General features: G+C 38.9%; 2 protein-coding genes across 6 annotated transcripts in view; one reads left to right on the top strand and one right to left on the bottom strand.

Annotated features, from left to right (window-relative positions):
* Positions 1 to 224: 224 nt before the first annotated feature.
* Positions 225 to 24,978, bottom strand: part of Ykt6 (YKT6 v-SNARE) — a 29,051-nt gene continuing 4,297 nt past the window's right edge. Inside the window, exons 1-5 of one of the 3 annotated variants that reach the window (XM_071687159.1) lie at positions 23,878 to 24,031; positions 17,716 to 17,920; positions 17,467 to 17,567; positions 14,421 to 14,591; positions 225 to 7,693 (exon numbers count right to left, since the gene is read on the bottom strand). In XM_071687159.1, the coding sequence (XP_071543260.1) occupies positions 7,556 to 7,693; positions 14,421 to 14,591; positions 17,467 to 17,567; positions 17,716 to 17,905 (600 nt within the window). In that variant the 5' untranslated portion in view covers positions 17,906 to 17,920; positions 23,878 to 24,031 and the 3' untranslated portion in view covers positions 225 to 7,555. Of the gene's footprint in view, positions 7,694 to 14,420; positions 14,592 to 17,466; positions 17,568 to 17,715; positions 17,921 to 23,877; positions 24,032 to 24,978 lie in introns of those variants that run through there. The other 2 variants (XM_071687160.1, XM_071687162.1) reach the window with 2 other exon arrangements.
* Positions 24,349 to 24,978, top strand: part of LOC139762369 (uncharacterized) — a 122,572-nt gene continuing 121,942 nt past the window's right edge. For 2 of the 3 annotated variants that reach the window (XM_071687158.1, XM_071687154.1), the window contains exon 1: positions 24,350 to 24,641. The gene's annotated coding sequence lies outside the window, so the exon portion shown is untranslated. Of the gene's footprint in view, positions 24,642 to 24,978 lie in introns of all 3 variants that reach the window. The other variant, XM_071687157.1, reaches the window with a different exon arrangement.

The following is a 24,978-nucleotide window of genomic DNA, read 5'->3' as shown; positions in this document are numbered from 1 at the left end:
TGTTTACATCTATTACAACTTTGCACTACAAATATGTCGGGATCTGAGTGGCTGGCATGTGTGCCTGGAGGATATTGGGGTGATATTTCTTTTTTTCTAATGAGCTTATTTTCCCACTGTACCTCTATATTACAAAGGCACACCTTTAGTGGTAACATGAATATGATTACAAATACTACATCTTTCACATTAAAAATAAGTATGAGGATACTGAAAGGCTGGAATACGTGGGGAGGTTATTGGAAGTGTTTCTTCCTTGTAAATACTCTAACTCTTTATTTGTCACCTGTTACCAAAGTCCTCCATTATCTCAGGATCACACAAAGAGAAAATTAGGCACAGTTGTTAATATCTTTTACAAGCACATGGTCAGAGGGAATGCCTTCCATGAAGGCCTCCCTCCTTACTTTGTAATCCCATCAAAATCACTAAGTCACTTATCTTTTCACATTTCACATGTACTCCTGACCTACAGGTCACAGCTGTGGACTTACCATGGTGGTAGTAGGATTGCTCAGGAGAAAAATATTTTCTCGCACCATTATCGACTACTAATGATAAAACATGCCAGCTGGATATGTAAATTGAGGGAGGAAAAGTTAAAATGTCACTAGATGGTAAGAGCAGACCTAAGAGGATCATTAGATACTGGCAAGAGCAATTTAAGTGTTAAACAAACATACTGTAGAAAATGGCAAACAAGTAAAAAAAAAAAAATCAATAAAAATACAAATGTAAACTGCTCATAAAGACTTACGGTTTGGTGTTTAAATAACCTTTGCTTAATTCAGTGTAATGGCATTTCTGTGCTGCTAAACTCTACCACTTTATATACACACTGGCCTTTCTTTGTCTGTTCATGGCACTACCTTTTATCTCATTAACTTAGGACACTTCAATCAGTACTTTGACTAAGACAGTCTATGCTGAAGTCTTGGGGCTGAACATAAAGTGAATGTACCAACCAGCGGGCATGGAATCTTAGACAAAATTGTCATGGACACCACAGAATAGTGCACAATCCCCTTCACAGTGGCACCACTTGGTACATTGGATCATCATCATCTGATCTGGAAGTGTGAGCCTCAATAACACCATACACTCAAAACCATTTCAATCAGGCCACTTGGGATTCATGATTCAGGTCCTTTGGGTAGTGGATTTGTAATGAGGATTGGATGAATATCACATCAATGACAAATCTCGACCATGTAGCAGAGGACTTTCAGCATCTACTCCACATTAAGTATGAGGACTGTTTCCCTGTAATAACCTTTACCAAGAGGGACAATGACCCAGGTTGAATGACCACACAAATAAAGCATCTTATATCTCAGCATGACTGGACACACAGCACAGTTTAACAGCAGCAACTCTTCCAATTTACAAGCAACAAAATAAAATCCACCAAATCAAGATGGCATCATCACTGCATCTCTAATCTTTGTGAAGACACAAAAGGAAGACAGTAATGACAGAACAAATTAAGGCACATTTCACTGAAGTATGCAACTGCCTGCCACCTCTCCATGCACCATCTTTGCCTGCCTATCATCAGGAAGAGGACAGCACCAAAGAACTTCAACCATGGGAAGTGAACAAACATCTCTCACAGCTGAGGAGCACCATGGCCACACCTTCAGATGGCCTCCCCATCAGACTAACTCAGGAATTTGCAGTTGAACTGAGCATACCTCTCACCCACATATGTAATAAGTCTCTCCAGGAAAAACTTTTATCTTCCATCTGGTGACAAGCAACTATCATTCCAGTGCCTAAGAATTCTAATCCTGGCTCCACACATGAAATGAGACCCATAAGCCTTACTTCCATTTTAAGCAAGACTCCTGAGAGCTCTGTTGCAACACAGGTTATGTTTGACAGTCTTCCAAACACTGACTCAAGACAGTATGGTAACGTGAAATGATGCTCAGCCACACACAACCTTGTCCATCTACGTATGATATGTTAACAAACCTTGATAAACCTGGCAAATTATTTCTGTGGTCAATGATTTTTCAAAAGATTTTGATCTCATTGACCATTCAGTTGTCACCCATGGACTATGAATTAGGACTGCAGTTCACACTTCTCCAGTGGCTTTGTCCCCTCTGGGAAGCTTTGCTAGTGGAGAAGGAAATGTTGTGCCCATGGGAGTACTATGTGTGGACCTATCACCTTCCAGGCAATAACCAACGGCACCACCAGGGACTTTCAAACATGCCTCAAATACGTTGACAACCCCACAATCAATCAGGCATGTCCACTACACGAAATAAGCACCAACAGCACCTTGCAACATACCACTCAAAATGCATATACTTGTGCTTTGGAGAGCAACTTTGTCCTCAACATAAAAGAGGTGCCAAGTTAAGCATGTATTCACCAGCAAGGAACCCCTAATTTACCCAGATCTGAGGATAGGTAACACCAGCATCACAGTGGTAGGACATCAACATCACCTCAAATGCAGCTGAACTTCACATGCTCTACACCAGTCAACAGCTTACATAACACATATTTGACCCATCCTGAAGCACTGCTGCCCACTCTTCCACTCCATCCTCACTCTACACTAGGCCAAACAAATAGAAAAAATCCAATGTTGAGCAATGAAATTTGCAGTGGGATGGGACACCAGTTACCAGGATGTCCTCAGCATGCTTGAGTTTCACACCCTAGCCTAGAGATGTGAGGGGTTGAGTCTTAAGTTCAGATTAGGATTAATGGCGACACCGCAACACAACAAACTATAGCCATCAAGACGCACAACCAACTACTGCCATCAAGACAGAGAAAGATGAGTACAAGAAGCACACAAGGATCAAACCTTTTCCAAACCTTCTGCTGTAGTACCAGATTCAAGAACTCCAGCATACCATACATCATGGCAAAAATAACTCACTTCACATGTAGTTCATAAAGTACCATGATTTACATTCCTAACCCTTTCTCCACCATTCCCTTGGGGGATTTACATTCACTTTAGCATTATCTCACAGCCAACTAAAACATGCTCGCTATTTCCCACATGAGTGAGGTAGCATCAAGAACAGATGACAAAGCCTTTGAGAGAAAATATCTCTCTTGGCTGCTACATCTGTTCTTTCTTTTGGAAAGTAATACAGGAAGGGAGGATTTCCAGCCACTTGCTCTGGCCCCTCTCAGTCACCTCCTTCAACATGCAAGGAATATGTGGGTAGTATTCTTTTTCACCCCCATCCCCAGAGATATATTATCCTTTGGGATAGGGGAGAAATAATACTGCACATGTAGAACAACTAGAGGGAATGAAGAAAGAAATGAGTGTGTGTGAGTGTTCATATGTCAGGGAATATAAAGGAAATGAAGTATTCTTCATAACTCACTCATCTACAAGTGGCCTCTTGGCATTCTGTTCACATACAATCTATCCTTGTTGAACATAACACTTGACAGAACTTAACTCACACAACTCATTCTTCTTAACTCTAACTTTACCTGCTGTGAGCACAATGCACTTGCCCTGCCTTTTTGCAAAATGTTAGGGGCAATACACAGAAGTGGTAGGTATGAGCATTAGGCAGGAACACGAGACAAATTGGGTAGAAGTCAGTAGGAATATTTGGTAAGAGTCTCTGGAAAACTGCGCTAGGGTTGCCCTCTGCCAGTGGTAAGTTGAGGAAGAGGCATTAAAGACTTGCACTTGGGTTGCCCTCTGCCAGTGGTCTGTTAAGGGTGAAGCATTAAAGGCTAAGAAGCAGCACTGGAGCTCATGAGATATGGAGACACTTTTCTTGTGGCCAACACCTGAGGGAATAGGTATTGGAGATAATGGTAGATAGATATACAGACAAATTATGGAGAGGCAGAATGAGTGAAACATAATATTCTAAGGTGGTTTAGGGTATGTAGAAGGAATGCGAGGGTTGTTTGCAAGGAGAATGCATGGTAGTATGATTATAGGAGTTGGAGAGAGAGGAAGACCACCTATGTATGCCATGAGGAAATACAGTGGACGAGCATAGGGGGTAGTGAAATGGGGGAAAATGCAAAGAATGGTTTACATGAGGGAGGCATGTAAAGACAGGGACATGCAGGGAATCTTGCAATGGCAATCCCCTTGATGGAAGTTCATGAAGGGAAAAGGCATCAGAGATATAGACAGACTGATCCCAACAGGTGGACTTGGCTAGCTTCCTGAGTACTGCAGGAGCCTCATCAGGACAGAATGGATTCTTAGGGCAGGTTTAAGTATACAAGTGCTTCCAGACTCCAACTCCATGATGTTACATGAGTCAAAAGTCACCAATGGCAAGGATGTATCTTTAGGAGTACAGTCTTGTCAGAGAACATCCTACTCAAACACATCCAAATTTACCTGCTACTGGAAGTAATGAGGCTTTGGGCTACAAGAGCATCTGGAAAGGCTTCCTGGGTTACAATGGGACTCTGCCATGGAAGGAGATCCTGGAGTAACTGTACATAAATCAATGAATATATAAAAAGAAGAGGCAGTACTTTTAAAACTTAGTAAGTTTTTCTAAATTGGGGAAATTAGTGATATGGAAAAAACCTATAGGTCATAAGTATATCCCAACTGAAGGATTTATTCTTCAGCTTCAAGCTAATTTATATCCCAAAACCAAAATATACCTAACCACCCTCAGTTAGGTCAGACTAAGATTCACATGCTCACTCTACATCGTTAACCTTCCATAGGATATATAAATCTCAGCAATAGATCCAAAATCTAATAATCAGATATTGCACACACTAGCCTCACTAATGCTTTGGACAACCTTACCATAAAATATCCTATGAAACACGGAACATTTTATTTTAATATCCTATGAAACACGGAACATTTAAGTAGACATGTTCGGTAATAGTAGTGGGTACCTTGAGGTAGAAGCCGTGAAAACACAGAGTTGCCCTCTACCAATGGCCTGTTAAGGGTAAGGCATTATGAGCTAATAGGTGACACTGGAGTTCACTATGGCCACCCCCTAAAGGGAGTTTCCAAAGGAACAGGTATCAGTGATATGGATAGATAAAATAAAAATACTGAAATTATATGACAAATAAAAAATAAGCAATTCACACAAAATATGAAATGTAACTAAGCAACACTAAGTGATAAAACACATGAAAAAAAAAGTGGAAGTTATTTATGCAAATGCTTAACAAAATCTCTTCTGGATCCATCCATCCCAATTTTCTCTTTGACAATAAACCTACTTGTTCTGCAATCTGCTGAGATTAACAATGAAGATGAGGAACAGGCTTCAAAACCTCTGATCATTTCTATGCTGAACCAGTCACATCACCAACAGTTGAAGTCTTAAGTGGAGACGACACAGCAAGCAAATCACAAACCCATCATTAAGTGCTTGCTTCAGTAATGTGGCCATTACACTTTCACAAAACTTGCTATATTTTTCAACTTTCCTCTTTCAGTAAACAAGACAGCCAACACTGTGCATTTACCACTGCATAAATCTGATTGAATGCAAAATACCTAGTACTTACAGCTTACTGGATGATGGTCAAAACCTCTTTTTACCACACTTGCTAACATTTTGATTTAAAATTTTAAATTCATTTGACTCGCCTTAGGTTTCTTCATTAACTTCTGAGAAATAAGCAGAAGCAGTGGTCATCCTAATGTTTAAATAACACAACATAACTATTTCTACCATATAAAGCATTCTTCACAATTATACACATAATACACACTAAGCTTACACTCCAAACCACATCAAAGTATAGTTGACATGACTGGACAGATGAAATAACCTCTCTGTAAAGTAAGCATACTTCTTTGGAGAGGCTTTACTTGTCAAAAGAAACAAATAATCACTTTTCAACATGCCGTTACATGTGAAAATAAAATTCAAAGCACAACAGTAAACATTTACCAATAGAAATGAAGATACCGCAGACACACCAAAATTTTCTCTTCAACCCTATCATATCTAACTACATACTCAAGATGCCTATATTTTCTCTTCAGCCATACATCCATTATTTTACACTACACCCTGAAACTAAGATATATCCCACACTTATAAGCCTGTAAAGAACTTCAGTAATTGTAATCAATTAATAGATTAATACAGATATTACGATTACAGTTACTTAAATTTCCTAATTAACATACAAGCAGTCCATCTTTGGTATAATAATTTGCTACTACATGATCTAGTCCCCAGCATATACTGGCAGAATAAAGTGCAAAATATATCACAAGACTTTTTCAAGCATATTCACACAATAAAGGAGGATACACATCCCTGAATGACTATGCAATGCAATACTTATTTAAATACAAAATCCAGAAGTCTGAATTGCACAATACAAATCTCCACCAGCCTACATAAAAAAAAGAGATGTTTGTCTTCCAAATCTGCAGAAATGAATGGATGAGGTCTTGGTGTTAGAAATCAAATAAAGATGAGCACTGTAACTATGATAATTTCACATGATGTATGGCTGATTTATGAAACTGTAATAGGTCAATGCTAATCTTTTTTTTCATAATAAACAAAATATATGGTATCATGTAAACAGAGAAAAAATTATTTTCCTATGATTTTTCGCGGGAATGGCGAATAGTATGAAAAAAAAAAAAAAAAAATATATATATATATATATATATATATATATATATATATATATATATATATTCTTTTTTTCATACATATACATATTCATATTTATATCATCCCTTGGGGTAGGGGGGAAAGAATACTTTCCACATATTCCCTGCATGTCGTAGAAGGCGACTAAAAGGGGTGTTTGTGGGGGCTGGAAATTCTCCCCTTCAGTTTCCACCTTTCTAAAAGAAGGAACAGAGAAGGGGCAAGTGAGAATTTTCCCTCTAAAGCTCCATCCTCTGTTCTTGATGCTAACTTAAAAGGTATAATAAATAGCTATGCAGAGGTGAAAATTAATATAAAATACTTAGGATCTCAAATTTTGAATATCTAACAATTAGTTCATGTCACACATCTGCAAGAATTAAAAATTTCTAAACAAAAACTTAATTGGTACTGCTATCATTATAATAAAATTCAGTCCTACAGGCCTGATATACATATAGAGGTTGATGGATAAGTAAATACCTTCTGGATAATGACAAAACTTAAATATGAGAGTTCATTTACATAAGCTGTTACAGTTTTGTTTTCAAGTTCCCTTTGCTACTAAGTTAACTGATAATCTAAATATCTGAAAAATATTTTCTTGATAATGAGAAGCTAAAAGAATTCAACTATATTTATATATGCATTTTACAAACAGAATTAAAAAAATCTAATGAACTGATAATCAATGCTCACCAAAAAGAGATTAACATATTCACTATACAGACACTCTCATTTGCTTTATTTTTGATAAAATTCTATTTGTCATACTTTCACCACTCTCTTTCCATAGCAAAAAACATTTACTGTTTCTACCAATTTTCACTTCATACATTGTACCACAAGCATATGCAAGATGCAACATTTTCCATCTCTTCCACAGTAACTGCCACACCAGGTCCATTCCATAGTGCCATGAAAGCAGCCTGTTATCCAAAGCTACAACAGGAGTTGGTCTTACGAGCAGTTTTGTAAAAGGTTTTAGACTGCATGCTTAAGTTTTCTGCTGTGCTGACTAAATCATCCAGTTTCTCTCCACGTTCTAATACTGCATCAATGGTTTTATGCTGTAGAAGAAAAGAGTGAAAGGGTGAAACAAATAATGTTTCAAGACTGTACTAATCCACTAAAAGTTACAAATAGGCCTATGTACAAGTAAGTTTGGTAAACAATGCAAATTCATAAAAAAAAAAATCCCAAAGGAGCTAATTATGGTCATCAAGTAAAAGATTAACCAGAATAAATCATCACTAAAGTTTCAGAAAATTTTTGAAAAGATGAATATCAAAGAGGGTTTGTCCACATATCAGTGGAACTTTATTATATAAAGACAAATGATGTGCTCACCTACCTACACACAATAATGAAGTTGGATCCATGTTTCAAAGCCTAAATTACACTGTAATTCATGTCAACATCCTGGATATTACTAGGGAGGGTTAGTGATGAGCTGTCTATTCATGACAGTGCTTGAGAAGTCAGGTCATGTATGAACATTAGGTGACTAAGGACAATGTCAAATCTAACAATACTAAACAGCAATACTTTGCAACTGGTTTGCCACAACAATGTACATACTTTTCTGTGGTAAATTCTTAAAGAAATAAAACAGATAGTGCACTGTCTCAAAAAACAACTTAACTGTCTGTTTCATTACTGCATTTTGCAAAATTACTTGAATCAAGTAAGTAATGTAAGGGTAAGAGAGATGCTTGGAAATAAAAAGAGTATGGTGGAGAGAGGAGAAGAGGGTGTGTTGAAATGGTTTGGACATATGGAGAGAATGAGAAGAGTATATGGTGAGGGAGGCAAGCTGCTAAACGCAGTGAAAAGTTTTTACCAATGATGTAAGGCATGTGTACAAGTGGGAAGGGAGGAGAATGATTGGTTCCTAGTGAATGTCGGTTTGTGGCAGGGGTGTATGATGTATCTATGGTTACCTAATTTGTTTATGGATGGGGTGGTTAGGGAGGTAAATGCAAGAGTTTTGGAGAGAGGGGCAACTATGCAGTCTGTTGTGGACAAGATGGACTAGGAAGTGAGTCAGTTGTTGTTCGCCGATGATACATCTCTAGTGGCTGATTAGGGTGAGAAACTGCAGAGGTTGGTAACTGAGTTTAGAAAAATGTGTGAAAGGAGAAAGTTGAAAGGAAATGTGAATAAGAGCATGGTTATTAGGTTCACTAGGGTTGAGGGACAAATTAACTGGGATGTAAGTTTAAATGGTGAAAAATTAGAGGAAGTGAAGTATTTCAGATATCTGGGAGTGGACTTAGCAGTGGATGGAACCATGGAAGTGGAAGGGAGTCACAGGGTTGGGGAGGGGTGAAGGTTCTGGGAGTGATGAAGAATGTGTGGAAGAAGAGAACATTATCTTGGAGAGCAAAAATGGGTAAGTCTGAAGGAATAATAGTTCCAACAATGTTATGTGGTTGCGAAGCATGGGCTATAGATAGGGTTGTACGGAGGAGGGTGGATATGTTGGATATAAAATGACTGATGACAACATGTGGTGTGAGGTGGTTTGATCAAGTAAGTAATGAAAGAGTAAGAGAGATGAGTGGAAATAAAAGTGTGCGGTTGAGAGAGCAGAAGAGGGAGTGTTGAAATGGTTTGAACATATGGGGAGAATGAGTGAGGAAAGATTGACAAAGAGGATATATGTCAGAGGTGAAGGGAACAAGGAGAAGCAAAAGAATGTGGAAGGATGGAGTGAAAAAGATTTTGAGCAATCAGGGCCTGAACATACAGGAGGGTGAGAGGCATGTAAGGAATAGAAAGAATTGGAACAATGTGGTATACTGGTGTCGAAGTGCTGTTAATGGACTGAACCAGGGCATGCGAAGCGTCTGGGGTAAGCCATGGAAAGGTCTGTGAGGCCTGGATGTGGATAGGGAGCTATGGTTTCGGTGCATTACACATAACAGCTAGAGACTGAATATGAACGAATGTGGCCTTTTTTGTCTGTTTCCTGGCATTACCTCGCTGAAGGGAGGGTTAGCAATGCTATTTCCTGCATGGCAGGGTAGTGACAGTAATGGATGAAGGCAAGCAAGTAAGAATATGTACACGTGTACATATTCCTATGTGTCCACGAGGAAAATGAAACATGATAAGTTTACTAGTGCACTTTCGTGTGCTAATCATACCATCAGGGAGACACAAGAGAGAAAAAATAAGTCAGTTGATATACATTGAAGAGACGAAGCTAGGATGCCATTTGGTAAACATGCTTACCAAATGGCATCCTAGCTTCGTCTCTTCGATGTATATCAACTGGCTCATGTCTCTCTCTTATGTCTCCCCTGATGATATGATTATTACACAAAAGTGCACTTGGGAACTTATCGTGTTTCATTTTCCCTGTGGACCATAGGAATATCTTGATCACATGCAAAATTGTGATCCTTTCCAAAATGTGTATATACGTATATGTCTGTGTATGGACATGTAAGTATACATTGATTGCATATGTATGTATATGAGTGTGTATGGGCATTTATGTACATATATGTGTATATGAGCGGATGGGCCATTCTTCGTCTGTTTCCTGGTGTTACCTCACTGACACAGGAAATAGCAATTAAATATAATAATATATGTAAATATTTCATACTTATTCAACTGGAGGGATGTCTGATCATTATCTTGTGGAGGCAAACATGAAGATTTGTAGGGGTTTTCAGAAAAGAAGAGAGAATATTGGGGTGAAGAGAGTGGTGAGAGTAAGTGAGCTTGGGAAGGAGACTTGTGTGAGGAAGTACCAGGAGAGACTGAGTACAGAATGGAAAAAGGTGAGAACAAAGGAGGTAAGGGGAGTGGGGGAGGAATGGCAAGTATTTAGGGAAGCAGTGATGGCTTGCGCAAAAGATGCTTGTGGCATGGGAAGTGTGGGAGGTGGGTTGATTAGAAAGGGTAGTGAGTGGTGGGATGAAGTAAGATTATTAGTGAAAGAGAAGAGAGAGGCATTTGGACAATTTTTGCAGGGAAAAAATGCAAATTAGAGGGAGATGTATAAAAGAAAGAGGCAGGGGGCCAATAGAAAGGTGCAAGAGGTGAAAAAGAGGGCAAATGAGAGTTGGGGTGAGAGAGTATCATTAAATTTTAGGGAGAATAAAAAGATGTTTTGGAAGGAGGTAAACAAAGTGTGTAAGACAAGGGAGCAAATGGGAACTTCTGTGAAGGGCGCAAATGGGGAGGTGATAACAAGTAGTGGTGATGTGAGAAGGAGATGGAGTGAGTATTTTGAAGGTTTGTTGAATGTGTTTGATGATGAGTGGCAGATATAGGGTGTTTTGGTCGAGGTGGTATGCAAAGTGAGAGGGTTAGGGAAAATGATTTGGTAAACAGAGAAGAGGTAGTAAAAGCTTTGTGGAAGATGAAAGCCAGCAAGGCAGCAGGTCTGGATGGTACTGCAGTGGAATTTATTAAAAAAGGGGGTGACTGTATTGTTGACAAGTTGGTAAGGTTATTTAATTTATGTATGATTCATGGTGAGGTGCCTGAGGATTGGCAGAATGCTTGCATAGTGCCATTGTACAAAGGCAAAGGGGATAAGAGTGAGTGCTCAAATTACAGAGGTATAAGTTTGTTGAGTATTCCTGGTAAATTATATGGGAGGGTATTGATTGAGAGGGTGAAGGCATGTACAGAGCATCAGATTGGGGTAGAGCAGTGTGGTTTCAGGAGTGGTAGAGGATGTGTGGATCAGGTGTTTGCTTTCAAGAATGTATGTGAGAAATACTTAGAAAAGCAAATGGATTTGTATGTAGCATTTATGGATCTGTAGAAGTCATATGATAGAGTTGATAGAGATGCTCTGTGGAAGGTATTAAGAATATATGGTGTGGGAGGCAAGCTGTTAGAAGCAGTGAAAAGTTTTTATCGAGGATGTAAGGCATGTGTACGTGTAGGAAGAGAGGAAAGTGACTGGTTCTCGATGAATGTAGGTTTGCGGCAGGGGTGTTTGATGTCTCCATGGTTGTTTAATTTGTTTATGGATGGGGTTGTTAGGGAGGTGAATGCAAGAGTTTTGGAAAGAGGGGCAAGTATGAAGTCTGTTGGGGATGAGAGAGCATGGGAAGTGAGTCAGTTGTTGTTCGCTGATGATACAGCGCTGGTGGCTGATTCATGTGAGAAACTGCAGAAACTGGTGACTGAGTTTGGTAAAGTGTGTGAAAGAAGAAAGTTAAGAGTAAATGTGAATAAGAGCAAGGTTATTAGGTACAGTAGGGTTAAGGGTCAAGTCAATTGGGAGGTAAGTTTGAATGGAGCAAAACTGGAGGAAGTAAAGTGTTTTAGATATCTGGGAGTGGATCTGGCAGCGGATGGAACCATGGAAGAGGAAGTGAATCATAGGGGGGGGAGGGGGCAAAAATTCTGGGAGCCTTGAAGAATGTTTGGAAGTCGAGAACATTATCTCGGAAAGCAAAAATGGGTATGTTTGAAGGAATAGTGGTTCCAACAATGCTGTATGGTTGCAAGGCGTCGGCTATGGATAGAGTTGTGCGCAGGAAGGTGGATGTGCTGGAAATGAGATGTTTGAGGACAGTATGTGGCGTGAGGTGGCTTGATCGAGTAAGTAATGTAAGGGTAAGAGAGATGTGTGGAAATAAAAAGAGCATGGTTGAGAGAGCAGAAGAGGGTGTTTTGAAATGGTTTGGTCACATGGAAAGAATGAGTGAGGAAAGATTGACCAAGAGGATTTATGTGTCAGAGGTGGAGGGAATGAGAAGAGGGAGACCAAATTGGAGGTGGAAAGATGGAGTGAAAAAGATTTTGAGTGATTGGGGCCTGAACATGCAGGAGGGTGAAAGGTGTGGAAAGAATAGAGTGAATTGGAACGATGTGGTACACCAAGGTCGACGTGCTGTCAATGGATTGAACCAGGGCATGTGAAGCATCTGGGGTAAACCATGGAAAGTTCTGTGGGGCCTGGATGTGGAAAGGGAGCTGTGGTTTCGGTGCATTATTGCATGACAGCTAAAGACTGAGTGTGAACGAATGTGGCCTTTGTTGTCTTTTCCTAGCGCTACCTCGCACACATGAGGGGGAGGGGGTTGTTATTCCATGTGTGGCGAGGTGGTGGTGTGAATAAATAAAGGCAGACTATGAATTATGTACATGTGTATATATGTATATGTCTGTGCGTGTATATATACGTGTTCATTGAGATGTATAGGTATGTATATTTGCCTGAGTGGACGTGTATGTGGGTGGGTTGGGCCATTCTTTCGTCTGTTTCCTTGCGCTACCTCGCTAACGCGGGAGACAGCGACAAAGCAAAATAAATAAATAAATACTTATTCACATTTTCCGTATCAAGAGCAGAGGACTGAGCCCTAGAGGGGATATCCTTATTTGGCTCCCCTCTCTGTTCCTTCATTTGGAAAATCAAAAATGGGAGGGGAGGATTTCCAGCCCCCCCGATCCCATCCCTTTTAGTTGCCTTCTACGACATGCAGGGAATACTCTTATCATCCCTGGGGAAAGGGAAAAAGAATACTTCCCATGCATTCCTGCATGTTGTAGAAGGTGACTAAAAGGGGTGGGAGCAGGAGGCTGGATATCCTTCTCTCATGTTTTACTTTTCAAAAAAAAGGAAAAGAGAAGGGCCAAGTGAAGATTTTTCCCTTAAGGCAGTCCCTTAAGGCAGTCATGTATTCTTGATGCTACCTTGCTAAAGGAGGAAATAGCGAATATGTATGAAATAAAAAAGAATTTATTATATATAATAAAACACAAGCTGTGATTTCAATGCATTATACAAGACAGCTAGAGAATGGATGTAAACAAGAAAACATTTGCAGTGGTAACTCATTTGGCACATGTCTTACTTTTACACTTTTTAGGACATTGCTCAGAAACATCTATAAAAACAATACGTGCTATTACAGTGAAAGTTGTGGACAAAATGTGCTTCTGAAGTGATTTTTTAAACTATTATATGAATACTGTTAAAAATGTAAGTTAAAAACATTTTCTAAAATACCTGAAAAACAAAAATTTTGAGTGTTGGAAAGGATAACTTAATAGGTATTAAGGGGTTAACTAAAATACAAAGACGGTTTTAAGAATTTCATACGAAAAGGAAGACCTGTCTCTTATAAAGGGATACATTATAGGCATTAAGAAAGACGTAGGAGGTAGGCAGTTCCAAATCTCTGAGGTGTAGAAGAACAAAAATATCAAAACACATCAACTGGGTTGCCAATGGCTACATTGTAACTAGGCAATGCAGTAACTTACTAAGTATTATGCGGAGGGGAACAGATGCAGCTAGTTCTTGGGAGCTAAAACCAAAGTATAAAAGAGGGAAATTAACTTCGTGGTTTAGAGCAAGTAGGTCAAGCTAAGAGGTTAAACTGGAAGAATGGTAAGTATAGTAAGAGAGCAGAGCTAGAACATTCCTAGAATGAAAGCAGTCCTTCATACCAGGATAGATTGATCCTCTATGTAATTGGAGCAACTGCTCAAAAGAGATGAATTCATGACATGCACAGAAGTGCCATTTTCTTAAGAGGCAGATTTGATTATTTGTGTAATATAAGATTTCCAAAACAAGTTAAGAACTACAGTGATGGCAAGTATCTTCATACTCTTAAGTGGTGAAATTACAGATCCACAGACAGAAAGACGAAAGTTAAGAAGGGTTTTAGAGATGGGCAAAACAGGTTTTGGAGGCATTAATTCATTCCTTATGGTTCATAAGTAATCAACATCATACTCCCTATGTCATAATTATGGAAGTACAATCATAAAGAAAAAGTATTCAAAATATTCATGCACTCATACCAGAATAATTTTGGTTTCTTCAACTTCTTCCTGAACCTTTGTGAGGGCATCTGCCTCACGGGGATTCTGCCAGCGGGCCAGAGTGGCTGGCAATTCTGTATATGGAATAGCACTCTCCTCAGTGTTTGGCCAAAAGTGTGATGGAACCTTGGCTGTAAAATCATCAAGAACCTGAGGAAAAATAAGACAGAATTAATCAACCTTCTTAAACTGGTACTTCTGTCACGGATAGTAGTGAAAGTGATCATTTATCCATTCTCAGCAATTTGATGTACAGTATTATCTGAATACTTCATTCCTGATGCAATTCTTGACATTAATATGTTTAAGAGACAACATCTATGATCAGAATGCAGGTTTTGAATACTGAAATTTTTTTCTAAAAACAGTATTCCATAAGAATGAGATATTCTCCAAGAATACACAGATCAGGTCCTTCAAATCTTCGGTATTTCTGATGAGGAAGTGCTTGCCCTCACTAAGCCTTCAATAACCACTCAGTCATGACCATGGTATTAAGCTCATTATGGACCCATCCTTGGCCATTCAGCAACTGCCACCAGGCTGACATCATCAGCCTATCTGCTTCCATAATGCAGTATTTGCACTCTATGGGAGCCAACCCAACATGGTTACAGTGGGTAGAGAAAAGGTTTTTTTAACAAAAAATGAGAGAGAGAGAGAGAGAGAGAGAGAGAGAGAGAGAGAGAGAGAGAGAGAGAGAGAGAGAGAGAGAGAGAGAGAGAGAGAGAGAGAGAGAGAGAGAGAGAGAGAGAGAGAGAGAGAGAGAGAGAGAGAGAGAGAGAGAGAGAGAGAGAGAGAGAGAGAGAGAGAGAGAGAGAGGTTGCCTGCACATTAGCATTCTGTCCCTGTTACGGCTGTCATTTATGCAGTTAATTTCTGGCAATAATATTTGTCTAAATAACTTCTGAAGGTATTCATAGTCTTAGCATTCACTACACTTGACGGTAACTTATTCCAGTGTTCAACGCACCTATAGGAAAAGCTCTTTCCCACATCCATACTATATCTTTTAGCTTTGAGTTTTATTCCATTTGTCCTGGTAATCGTGTTTTCTTGAATTTAGAAAAGATGTTCATGATTTACGTTATCGAACTTGTTCAGAACTTTGAACACTTGGATTAGGTAGCTGTGAAGTCTACGTTTTTTAAGGGACAACAGATTCAATCATTTTGGCCTCTCTTTGTATGCCAGATTTTTAAGGGATGGGATCAATTTTGTCATGCAACTTTACATGGTCTAATTCTTCCTCATTTATTTTTTAGTATGGAGACCAAACTAGAGAATTACAAAGAGAATTGTTTCTGGTGTCTTGTGATCTATGTTCCTGGCTATGAAACATAACGTATGGTTGCCTTTTTTACTTGCTACTTAATACTGTTTAGTGTACTTCAGATTGGTGCTAGTGACATATCCAAGGTCCTTTTCCTCATTTACTTTAGTTGGAGAAATTCCAAATAGTTTGCAGTTGCAATGTATATTCTTGTCTCCAAAGTACATAACTTTACACTTGTTTACATTAAGCTTCATCTGCCATCTGTCTGACCATTCTACTAGTAATCTAAGCCTTTATGAATAATTTTGCAGTCTTGCCGGTTTACAATTCTTCCTCCTAGTTTAGCGTTGGTAGCAAAGTTGGTGATATTTGATATGAGACCAAGTTCTAGGTCATTAATGTATATCACAGAAAAACTGGGCCTAGAACCAACCCCTGGGGCAAACCATTCGTTATGTCTAGCCAATCTGAGGCTTTGCTGTTTAATACTACACAATAATACACACTGCTTTCTTCCGGTAAGCCAGCCTCTTTATCAATTCTGTGTGCTTTGAATTTAAGTAAAAGTCTCTTGTGAGGTACTTTATTGAAAGCTTTTTGAAAATCTAAATATATTACATCAGACAGTACTTTTTCATCCCTCTTCTGATAAATAACAGAAAATAATTCCAGCATATTTATCAGGCAGGATCTTCTATTGCAGTAACTGTGTTGGTTGTCCAATATAATTTTGTGATCTGGAAATGCGACAATTTCATCTCATTATTTCTTCCACTGTTTTACCTAACATTGACATCAGGCTAATGAAGCAGTAGTGTGTGTGAAAGAGAGGGAGAGAGAGAGAGAGAGAGAGAGAGAGAGAGAGAGAGAGAGAGAGAGAGAGAGAGAGAGAGAGAGAGAGCAGGATAAGAAAACCAAGAAGAGGGTGTGCTGAAATGGTCTGGACATTTGGATAGGTTGAACATGGAGACGCTGACAAAGAAGATACATGGAAGGTACAAGGAGAAAGATACCAATATCAAGATTTTGAGTACTTGGGGCCTCAGAATGCAGGAGGGTGAAAGGCATGCATGGGATGGAGTGAATGTGGTTTACAGGGGCCAATGTGCTGTAAATGGATTGAACATAGGCATGTGAAGTGTCCGGGAGAGGCCATGGAGAGCTCTGTGGGGCCTGGTTGTAGATAAGAGGTGCGGTATTGGTGCATTAAACATGACATCTAAAGAATCCAAGTGCGCATTGATCTTTCTTGTCTGTCCCTATCTATAACTCACTAACATGGAAAACTGCAGAAGTTGGTGACTCAGTTTGGAAAAGTGTGTGAAAGGAGAAAGTTGAGAGCACATGTGAATAAGAGCACAGTTATTAGGTTCAGTAGGGTCGAGAGACAAGTAAACTGGGATGTAAGTTTGAATGGAGAAAAATTGGAGAAAGTGAAGTGTTTTAGATATCTAGGAGTGGATTTAGCAGCAAAAAAGAACAGTTGAACAAAGGCCACATCCACTCACATCCATTTTCTAGCTATGATGTTGTGTTCATATATATATGCTGCCTACTCACATTATAATTCCAAATTCTCGAGCAATTAAGTACTTATGGTTCATGTGGATAGCCTGGCATACAAGACACAAATATAAGTGAAGGAACACTCAAGATTACCTTCTTCTGTTTCATGAAAGATTAAGTACTTAAACCATAACATTAAGGTAGGCATAAAAATATGTCATTATGCATGCTAAGACATCTTACCTTGCCAATCATGTTGTGAGCAACTCGATATTGATACTCATGATCTGAGATCACCACACCTGCTAAGTTGTCAGACCTCACATAAACATGACACATGTATTCTGAAAAAAGAATACACAATGTAGTGCATCCACAAACCTATGCAATTAATGTATGGACAACTATTGTAGAAATAGATTTTACACCAAATTATCTTCATGAAAAAGGGTAAATGATCATTCATAATCTATACTAAACCCCAGGTCTCACCTTGCTCTTTAACAGATTGTCTTGAACAAGAATTACTCCGCTCTGTGATAATCTTGCTAGTGAAAGCCATAAATTCCTGGACGGACCCACGTTGAAAAAACCCAAATTGTTGTACATCATATGCAGCCTTCAAAATATGTGCATTTTCTGTACCTTTGTATAATACACACACTGCAAACAGCTTCACCATCTTGGATTTCTGAAACTTTGATAATTAGTAATATTCACTGAAATGGGAGTTTTCAGTTTTGTAAAAGAGAGATAAGTACAAGATAATGTGAAAAATTGCCTTTGGCATGACAGAATTATAACAGAGAATCAGTATCTACATAACACTTACAGCCTCATTAAGCAATACCTATTAGGTATCATACTTCACAGTGTTTTTAATCAGTAAGTTTTTAGGTATCATACTTCACAATATTTTTAATCAGTAAGTTTATCTGCATTGAGATATTCACAGGAAAACAGCATGTCGGTTCAACCTTTCCTGTCACTGGGACAACATACAAAATTTTCAGATATTAGTAACCTACTGCAAGCTTCATTATATATTTCATTTCTTTTTAACAGTGGAGGTTCAAGTCACTGATAAAAGTTCACATCAAAGCCAGGCCTAAATTGCAATACAGAAAGGATTATAAAAAGGGAAAAAGAAGAGACAAGGGAAAGTATTTATGAACTTTGGAAAAACTGAAAAACTTGTTTTCTAAAATGTTCCAGGTCACAGCTACTGGGAAAGACATAAGAAAGTAGAAGGTAGAGAGTTCTGAAGCTTCGATGTGTTGGGAAAGAAATGATTATCAAAGCAGTCCACCCTTGAATCACCAATGACCGCACAGTAATCACGTGATGCAGGAGCTTCCTGAGTACCTTGTAGTCTAGCTAGAGGTGGGGGCAAACAAAGAACCAGCTCTCAGGAGCAAAAACCAAGTTATAACCATAGAAGAGGGAAAGTGAACCAACATTGCAGCAAAGGTCAAGGAGGTCAAGTTTTGAAGTTAGCCTGGGACAATTCATAAGTCAGACCATTTTCGACTCAACTCTGTCAAGTGAGGATGCAGAGCTAGAATCAGTCCAGATGTGAGAGCAGTGCTCCATACAAGGACAAATCAATCTTTTGATCAAATGGAGCAACTGTTCAGAAGAAAAGAAATTTTGTCCTCTAAACAGGACTCCCATTTTCTTAGAGGCAGACTTAGCAATTTCTGTAATGTGGGGTTTCCAAGAAAGAGTGGATATCATGGTAATACCAAGTAGGTTCAGAGTCAAGACACAGAATTACAAAACCGTCAAAGGACAGACAAGATTTATGAAGAACTTTTGACAGAGAAATGGGTAAAAACTGGGTCTTGAAGGTGTTAAACTTAACTAAATTTTGTCTACCGAGATATCTTCTCTTACATTATTTTCCCCTTTATGCTGAAGGCTCCAGTCACAGACAAAATTCCACATCAAGGCCGGGCCTTAGTTGAAATTAAGAGAGAATTATGAAACGGAAAAAGAAAAGACATGGGAAAGTATTTACAAATTTTAGAGGAATTGAACAACCTGTCTTTTGAAATGCCAGGTTATCGTTATTGGGATAAACATGAGATGTTAGACAGTTCCAAAGCTTTGACAAGTAGGGAAAGAAGCACGTATCAAAACAGTCCACCCTGAGTTGCAGAGGGGCACACAAAAATCATGTGATGCAACAGCTTGTACAGTCTAGCTAGTGGTGAGGGCACACAAGAAGCCAGCTCTAGGGAGCAGAAACCAAATAAATACCTATAGAAGAGGGAAAGTGAACCAACACTGCAGCATAGGGCAAGGGTGACAAGTGTGGAAATTAGACTGGGAGAGTTTAAAAGTCGGATCGCTTTCGACTCAATTATGTCAAATGAGTATACAGAGCTAGAACTACCCCAAATGTGAGAGCAGTACTCCCTTGCATAAATGCACAAATGTTCAGAAGAGATGAGATGCAAAACATGTGAAACAAGGAGCAGAAATGAAGGATGTGAGTTCTCTCAGCTATTTGTGAGAGGAAATCATTGATAAAAAGGAGAAAGAATGCAGGAGACAGGACAGAACCTTGAAGGACATCACTGTTGACAGAAAAAACATACCACAATCCTATCAATTGTATTTAATCATCTAGGCAAAATTCTTACAGACATCCTACATTTGGAGAAATTCAAAATCAAATTCAAATAGAATTCTTGAAATAAATCATCCACACACTATGTGCCAGGGTGGTTAGTGAACCTACAGGGTTGGACCATTAAGAATCCTGATTACAGTACCTGTACTGATGTTTAACTTTCAATGCATTTACCATGTAGAAATATCATCCTAAGTAGAGAACAAGTGTTTGTCACTTTAATCATTTGCTATTGTGTAAGCAGACTTCACCTACAATGAAAGAAGAATGGCAAAAGGTGAGTGTAAACAAAGCTACAGGACTAGGTGAACAATGGGAGGTATTTAGGGAAGCAATTCTTGCATGTGCAAGATATATGTGTACCATGCATAAGGTGAGAGGTAGGCAGATTAGAAAGGGTAATGATGTCAAAGTACAGTTGCTAGTAAAAAAGAAGAAAAGGGAGGTATATGGTCAGCACTTACAATAAAGAAGTGTAAATGATTGGGTATGTACAAAAGAATGAAGCAGGTGGTTAACAGGAAGATGCAGTGGCTGAAAAGGTGGCAAATGAAAGTTGAGGAAATAAAGTATCAGTAAGCCTCAAGAAGAATAATGTGTTTTTTAATGAGATTAACAGTGTGAGAAAAACAAATGGGAACACCACTGAAGGAGCAAATGAAGAAATGGTAACAGGTAGTAATGACATGAGAAGTTGAAGTGAGCAGCTTGAAGGACTGTTGGAAGTGATATGGAAGGGGAGATCAGGGAGAAAGCAGTACAAGGTAGAAAAGTCATTGGTCCCTTTCTAGAATAGTATTGGGTAGAGGTGTAAGTATGGAAGTGAAGAAAGAGACTATGCAGCCACAACATAGAGATGGGATGAGTCAGAGGTCAAAAATCCAAGCTGGAAAAATTAGTCATTTGAGAGGAACATGTGGTATGACTAGATGGAATGAGAAAGTAATGAGGGGGTATATAAGCAATATAGTATGGCAAAGAATCTAATGGGAATGAATTGTGGAGTGGTACAGTGGGTGAAACATAATACTTTGAGGTGGTTTGGGCATGTGGATACAATGCAAGATGGGGAGTTTACAAGAAGAGTGTATGATCAAAGGGGTTGGCATGAGAGGAAAACCACAAGTGACATGTGGAAATAGAGTGGAAAAGTTCTGGAAGGAGGGAAATTGGGGAAGAATGCATGGAATGGTGCATGTGAGGAAGGCATGTAAGGACAAGGATAAGTGGAGACTCTTTTGCCATGGCCACCACCTTGATAGGAGTTCCCGGAGGGAATGGTTGACAGAAATATATATACAGATAGCTGAACGTGTTTGATGATATGGTGGCAGATGTACGGTATTTGGGTCGGGATGGTATGCAAAGAGAAAGTCAAGGAGAATGGCTTGGTAAAGAAAAAAAGGTGGTGAAAACTTTGAGTAAGGTGAAATGTGGCAAGGCAGCTGGGTTGGATGATATTGCAGTTGAATTCATTAAAAAAGGGGGTGATTGTGTTGTTGACTGGTTAGTTCGGATTTTCATTGTATGTATGAATCATGGTCAGATGCCTGAGGATTGGTGGAATGCATGTATAGTGTCACTAAATAAAGTTAAGGAGGAAAATGGCAAGTGTTCAAATTGCATAGGTATAATTCTGTTGAGTGTAACAGTTAAGCTGTATGGGATTGAGAGTGTGAAGACATGTACAGAGCATCAAACTGCAAAGGAAAAACTTGGTTTCTGAAGTAAAAGAGGATGTGTGGATCAGGAGTTTGCTTTAAGGAATGTGTGTGAGAAACACAGAAGGATTTATATGTGGCATATATGAATTTGGAGAAAGCACATTCCCACTGCTAGAAGCAGTGGGAATTTTCTATCAAGGGTGTAAAGCATGAGTATGATTAGGAGTAGAGGAGAGTGAGTGGATCCAAGTGAAGGTTGGTCTGCGTAATGTTACCATGGCTGTTTCATTTCTTTATGGATGGGGTGGTGAAGGAGGTGAAAGAGTTTTGGAAACAGATGAAAGTATGCCGATTGTTGAGGATAAGGGGACCTGGAGATTGAGTCAGTTGTGTGCTGATGACCAAGCAATGGTGGTAGATTCAAGTGAGAAACTACGAAAGTTCGAGACTGAGTTTGGAAAAGTGTGTGAGAGGAAGAAGTCAAGAGTAAATGTGAATAAAAGCTAGGATAGTAGCAGGGTAGAGGGACTGATTAGCTGGTGTGAGTTTGAATGGGAACACTGAAGAGTAGATGTAAAGGGAAATCACCATCTAGAAGGGTGAAAATAGGTATGTTTGAAGGTATAGTAGCCCCAATAATGTATGAATGCAGGCACTGGCTATGGGTGAGGATGTGCAGAGGAAGGTGGGTGTAGAAAATTATATGCTTAAGGACAACATGTGATGCGTGGAGGTTTGATCAAGTAAGTAGTAAAAGGGTTAGAGAAAGGTGTGGTGTTTAACCAGATCAGACACTTTGGTCCATATGTAGTTTATTAGTCACTTTTTAAAGAGGGAAATCTCACTTCCCTCAATGTGTGGAAAAAAAAAGGAAAAAAAATTTCTTTTACTTTTATTGCTGTAGTGAACTAAGTATTTCTTTCTACTACAAAATGTAGAACTCATCTAAATGCCCTTGGATACATCACCATTGTAAGGTATCACTCGAGGAAGGATGTCAGCCTGTTAGTGCAGCCAGATATTAGAATATTGTTCCATTTCTCTCATTCTTATTACATCAATACATTATTTCTTAATATGGCAGTTTTCAGTGGTGATGTTACCACTTATCAGTTTGCAGAGGCATGAATCATGCATGTACAATAATGAAAGAAATTTTGAATGAAAAATGTGCAATTCTACTGGCATTTACTCCCCTGGTGTGGCAGCATTGACTTATGCTCCTCCTCAAACATGTTGAAGTTAACAAAACCCTTAACCCTTTGATTTCTTTCACTAGTTGTAGTTTACGGCCTCTAAAAAACCTTAAATCACCATACCAATGAAACTGGCACCATTTCAAACAACCAAGAATGAAGAAAGTCAAGACACACAACACACTAAGAAGTGGAAAATGCCAAGGAATGCATCAAAAAAGGTCAGTCACATAGAATCTAATCTTAGAATATAATTTTTTTCACATTCCAATGATTGTGTACTGTACGGAGAAGAAAACAGGGCCAGTGAAGAGTGATTTGCAGCAGTTTTTTCTTATGATAAAGCAACAGTGGGAAGGGCTATGAAGGTCAAAGGAAAGCTGTTCAAATAATAATGGAAATAAACAGATCCAAAGGAGAAAAAAATCATAAAACTTGCCCTAACAGCCATGGTTTTCCTTACTTTCAGTGTTAAAAGTCAAAGTTCAAAAGTGTGCTTCTGAACAGCAAAAATTCCCAAAAATCCATAGTCCAACACATCTAGAAGTACTAGTGTACCAAGATGGATCAGCATTTCTAAACTGGCTACTTTGTTCCCCATGTGCTGACTAAGCACATGCCACTGTTCTCCATCTCAACATGTACCACTAAAGCTCCTTACTTTTCTCAGGTATCCATCAAATTTTCATAAACTTTACCCTTATATAACATCAACTCTGGTACAAATTTCAACATTTATGGAGTACGTGTGTCCATTTTCTTTTATATAAACTTACCAAAATACCTTTTCTTTAATCTTTATAGCACTTCTCACAATCATTTACGCGTTTCTAAGGATTATCAAATATTACATTTCATCAGCGTTTTTCTTCACCACTTCAACCATGTAATAAAAATTCTATGCTTTTGTGCCACTTACTTCTGGGTTGCCTTCACACTAAATCTTTATCATTTTTAATGGACCTTGCAAAGAAATTACGTGACTGCCTTATGACACCACAAAATGAAATTCTATCGCCAGTTAACCTAAATAAGTATACGTCACACTTCAACACGTTCGAAAAACCGTAGTCCTATGTGTACAATATGTGATTTAGCGGCCATACTCAAATAATCGTTATATGCATCTAAAAGTACAAGCTACGCTTTTCCTTACCTGATTTTATGACTACCAGTATCGAAACTGACTACAATGCCGATTTTGAGGTCTTAACTCCTCATGACTACTTGTCAGACCGTCTTGTCATCCGAAGTAACAGCTGATTCACACAACTAAGTCTCCAGGATAAGGAATATTTAGAATGTGTAAAAATACTAGTATAGATTTGAATACGTTAAAGAACCTAATTAAACCCTTTTGTTACCCTCGGAGAAGTATCGGAACCTAATAATTTTCCCGCTCCCTCTATAAACTATCAAATTTGAATTCAAGATATATCACATTCTAGTACATATATTGTAATATTAGTAATTTCAAGACGTTATTACAGAAATATCCATAGTACTTAATTTCTACAGAATAAGCAGACTTACCTGTTAGCTTCTAGTGAAGTAGTGTATTGAGTGTTTAAAGGACGCTGAGCGGGGTAAAAGTGGCTGACTCAGGGACTAGTTCACAGGTCGGCATCGCTGGGGATCGATCGTGGGAGTGGCGCGGCTCATCAGCTGGTCACTAGCAGCTAGGAGGCGGGGGTCTATTTTCCTCATTATTATCCGCTCCCTAAGCCCAGTTTATACTCTAATACTGTGACACGATAATGTAATGTGTACTCTGTGTATTTAGTTAATTATGTTGTTTTAGGACGTAAGTGAAACTGAATTTAACACTCTACTTATCTCGCATGTGCCCGTTATTCTGAGTACGACGATCAGTTTCACAAGATATTATGAGGAGCATCTAAGTGGGGAACTGGGTCATAGGTAAGTAATTAATTGTACAGTTGTAGTATAGTATATTATCAGCTGTACTGGAAGCAGCCAGTGCTTCATTAAGTTGCTGTAACAGGGTGTTCTCTCACAACTCGATAGAGCGCGCATAGTCGTGGAACCACAACAGTGAATTTATTTTCATTCACTGTTTGGTGTTCCACGAACGCAAGATTATTTCTAGTAGGTTGACAGTGTATTTTGCCATATATCCCTTAACATTCTAAGGAGAAAGGAAACTTTTGGCAGTGTGCTGTCAGGTACACTGCTACTGCATGGACGTCACAAACATAGCTAGGAATTGTCAGTTACACTTGATTATGTAGCTTAA

The sequence above is a fragment of the Panulirus ornatus genome, chromosome 43 (assembly GCF_036320965.1).
Source record: "Panulirus ornatus isolate Po-2019 chromosome 43, ASM3632096v1, whole genome shotgun sequence".
Taxonomy (NCBI): Eukaryota; Metazoa; Arthropoda; class Malacostraca; order Decapoda; family Palinuridae; genus Panulirus; species Panulirus ornatus.
Note: the sequence above shows the minus strand (reverse complement) of the source record. Positions and strands in the feature narration are given on the sequence as shown.